We start from the raw sequence: 4,357 nt of genomic DNA on the forward strand, positions 1-4,357 counted from the left end.
CTGTCTGTCTGTCTGTCTGTCTGTCTGTCTGTCTGTCTGTCTGTCTGTCTGTCTGTCTGTCTGTCTGTCTGTCTGTCTGTCTGTCTGTCTGTCTGTCTGTCTGTCAGACAGAATTTTTCAGTGTTTTGCTGTCTGTCTGTCTGTCTGTCTGTCTGTCTGTCTGTCTGTCTGTCTGTCTGTCTGTCTGTCTTTGCTCAGAAAGGCTAGCAAGAAGGTTTTGTAGCCTACCATTTGAATTCAAAGGTAATCCACCTGTTTGCCTTTATCCCAAGGTATTAGATTCTGTCATACCCAGGTAACTCAGTCAAGACTTTATAAGCCATCTCTGGTTCATATGGGGGAAGGTGGGATGAAAATGGGCAGTGGAGATGTAATAATGGAAGCTATGCTAACCAGGATTCCCTCTATCTATATTCAAACTCTGAATTCAAATACAGGTTAGCAGGAAACATTGGTGAGTGTGCATCATGGGTAAGGAGGTAGGAATTTGAACCAGAGAGGAAGGGTTTGATTGAAATGTCTAATTTTGCACAGCCTTCTCCTGTTCCTTTAGGTACAGGTAGCAGGTCTATAGCATTATGTGCACACTAGCCCTTACTTTCATGACTTCTTTAGAGAATGGGAAAAATAGTAACATATGTTGTGAATTTCTGTCAAGAGCAAAATTTGAAGGTGTAATTACCAAATATCAGATTTTGCAATGCTGAGTCCTAAACAGTGTTTCTCTTTCTTTGAACACCAGGGAGAAGTGTCTCCTTCCACTCCAGCTTGCTTTGGAAAGCAAGAACATGAAGCTGGCCCAGCACGCTCTAGCAGGGATGCAGGTACGTTGGGATGACTTTCAGCTCCGTTTGGATCCTTCCATGAATCATCAAAGTGGTTGACTTCAGTATCTAAAGAAATATGTAGTCTGTGTGTAATTTGGGACAATACTTTAAAAAGCCTATGTGTTTAACGCCACGTTATATCAGCGCAGTATCATGTGACTTTTGGTTCCTACTGGTTGCAGACTACAGTCACAGCCTGTCTGCTGTACAAAGGCATTTGCCAAAGATGACAGAAACAGAGATGGAGGATTATCAGACACTTCCTGGACTGCCACATAGAAAACCTTGAAAGGACAGCATATTTATTCCAGATAATTCACTTCTCTTTAATGCTGCAACACTTATGGCATTTAGCATAATTATCTTTTAAGTCATCTAGTTTCCTCCTGGTTTATTGTAGTACAATGACTTTACATTCATGCCAGTATTTGTCATTTATTGTTTTTTATGTAACAGCATTTCCCCTTTTTTTTGTCTTTTCGTTTTTTAAAATTTATTTGTGTACTTTGATCTTCTGCTGTTTTATGCAAAGTAATTCCTATAGATTATTTTTAAGGGTAAATAGAGGGACAGCACATGGGCACCAGTGTTCCCTCTAAGCTGAGTTAGTGTGAGCTAGCTCACAGTTTTTTAGCCTCCGGCTCACAGATTTTTGACTCAGCTCAGGAAGGATGGCTCCAGAGCAAACTAATTTATGCAGCAGCCAAATGGCTGGCTCACAGCTTTAATGCCACCAGCACACAAAGTAGAATTTCTGCTCACAAGACTCCACAACTTAGAGGGAACATTGATGGGCACTATGTGATATTCCCTATTTATAGGACAGGAGTGGTGGTAAGAGTCTTTGCAACATATTTTGTGTGGATATACATTGGTCTTTAATGCATGGTGGATGCACAGAGAAGTGCACAGTACAGGTTTGTATTAGGTAGATGGTGCAATTGTTCCACATGCTGCTCTTTAAAATGGTATTTAGCTGCACATAGGCACACACACTATTCTTGAGGCACTGTCTCACAAAGAGTTGTGTATTTCTTCTAAGGATGATGTGACGCTGAGGACTGACTTAGCATTTAAGCCAACATTCCATTTTTAATTGGTTATAGGACTTCCCCCCCCCATTCTGTAGTATCCCAGAGAACAGCTGCACAATTTAGAGATGAGAAAGGTCTTGCAATTCTAGTTGGCAAGAATATCAGTCATTAGGAGGACAGAATCTTGTTGCCATTTTTGCAGCCCACCTTTGGAAGAAAGTTATCTAGAGCATGTCCACCTAGGTGAATGAAAGAGACTATAGTGGATGCCCATGTGATAGTGTAGAAGGTTTCACATCATGGAATCAGAGTGCACTCAGGAAGGGTGCGGGAGAAAATGATCTCAGTAGCCTTTTGAGAAAAGTCTTATATAGAAGAGATTTGTGTGCAGCATTAGTGGTTAAGAATAGCGGACTCTAATCTGAAGAACTGAGTTTGATTCCCCACTCCTGCACATGCAGCCAGCTGGGTGACCTTGGGTCAGTCATAGTTCTTGCACAGCTATTCTCTCAAGAGCAGTTTTCTCAGAGCTCTCTCAGCCCCACCTACCACACAGGATGTCGTGTGGGGAGAGGAAGTGAAGGAGATTATCAGTCACTTTGAGACTCTGAGTGAAGGGCAGGGTTTAAATCCAGCTCTTCTTTTCCTTCTCCTTCCCCATCCTCCTCCTCCTCCTTCATGCCTGCAAGCTGATGCAGTTATTGAATAGAAGCCCCTAGTTTCAGAAATGCCACAGGAGTCCTGAGGATCTTAGTGCTTTAGTGCATTCCAAGTGTAAAGACTGAAGTTTAGACACCTGGAGAAAAGGGGGAAATTTTGACTTGCTGTGAACGCCAGTCTGTTAGATGTCCAGAGGGCCATCTACTCGGTCATGAATATTAGCTGGTTGGCAAGCACAGGACAGTGCTGCTCAGAGAAGGTCCTCACTTGACTTCACAGCTTATATTTTCTGTTTTTACTTGGTTCACAGGTTTGCCTGTTAGCTGTATATTACAGTTGTTAAGGTGACACAGTTGTATATTACAGTTGTGAAGGTTCTCTGAATTCTTGTCTTTCATTAAAAAAAAAAGTAAGTCTCCATCCCCTTTCATTACAGAAAGCCACTGCTGGGGGAGTGGGACAGGGAAACCTGCCATGTGAAAGCTGCTGCCACTTCCAATACAAAGCAGTGGCAAGTTGACAACAGAGAAGCTACAGAAGTGTCCCCCCAATGTGGAAAACACTCATGTCTTCTGGCCAGGAGGTGCTGCCATCCCAAATGTAAAAGTTGCCTTCTAAACACCTGAATGAGAAGCGGCTTATAGCAATTCCTCCCCTCCCCCCTTTTTGAGGAGTAACCAGGGCTTTTTTTTTTTTTAAGCGGTGCCGGAACTCTCAAGAAGGAAATGAAGTTTTCAATCTGTATACTGAAAAATAAACTTTTAAACAATTTAAAAAGAGATTTGTCAAAGAGGTTCTGGAACTCCATTCTGGTGTGTTCCCCTAGAAAAAAAGCCCTATTTTTGTACAGGAGCAGCCAAATGAACCTGATATGGTATAGTGCTTAGAGCGTTGTACTATAAACAAGAAATGAATGTGCTTTGCCATAAAGCACACTAGTTTACAGTGAGCCAGTCATGTTCTTTCATCCTAACCTTTCTGAGTTGTTGGGAGGGTAAAATGGGAATGGGAGTATAATGAATGTCAGTCTGAGCTCCATGGAAGAACAGTGGAATAAAAATGTAACAGACTTACATAGACAGATATAAAATGTGTCATAGGTGTTTTCCACATGGGGACAGGCTTGTGTAGTTTCCCTGTTGCAGATGTGGCTGCTAAGATGGCACAGTGTCAGTAGGGTTTCCACAGAGCAGGTTTCCCTGACAGTATTTTTTTCCCCAGCCCAGTGTGGGAAATGGCTGGTGTGTGGGTGGGACCAGGAAAATCTGAACTTTTCTACCTACACACAGCCACCCGGGCTTTGCGGTGATCTTTCCTAAAACTTCACAGCAAAGCAGGTTTGAGGTATATTGGAGCAAAGCTTGGGAAACCCTGGAAGATCCATGAATGGCATCACCAATTTGTAGGAAAGCGGGGTGGGGGGGAACCCACTCTCCAACAGCATTGAATCTGGGGCAAATGACCCATGTGACAATGCCCATAATCAGGGCAGATTAACACATGCATGTTAGTCTCTTGGATAATCAAGTGAGGGAAAATTAAATGATGTAGATATATGCATCAGCTGAGCTTGTATGATCCATCAGCACCTTGTTTCTGTTGGTAGAGGATTTGGAAAAGGTATTTTGTATGTAATATGTTTCTTTATAACAGTATTATGTAGCAAGCAAATCAATAGTCCCTGGGATTAAACAGCTCAATTTCTCTTGCAGAAGCTACTGTCTGATGAGAGGTTTGTAACCATGGCAACAGACTCTGATGACAAGCAGTTGCTTAATCAGATGCTGAATGCAGTCAGAGTGACTCCTTCCCTCAACGAAGACCTGCAAGTGGAAG

The 4,357-nt window shown here is 42.5% G+C and overlaps 1 protein-coding gene across 1 annotated transcript in view; it reads left to right on the forward strand.

Annotated features, from left to right (window-relative positions):
- The window catches only part of ARFGEF3 (ARFGEF family member 3), a 129,786-nt gene that overhangs the window by 28,640 nt on the left and 96,789 nt on the right, over positions 1-4,357 (forward strand). Inside the window, exons 3-4 of the mRNA XM_015429180.1 lie at positions 743-824; positions 4,234-4,350. Of these exons, the coding sequence (XP_015284666.1) occupies positions 743-824; positions 4,234-4,350 (199 nt within the window). The remainder of the gene's footprint in view (positions 1-742; positions 825-4,233; positions 4,351-4,357) is intronic.

This window comes from Gekko japonicus, unplaced genomic scaffold, assembly GCF_001447785.1.
Source record: "Gekko japonicus isolate JY-2015 unplaced genomic scaffold, Gekko_japonicus_V1.1 scaffold2895, whole genome shotgun sequence".
NCBI lineage: Eukaryota > Metazoa > Chordata > Lepidosauria > Squamata > Gekkonidae > Gekko > Gekko japonicus.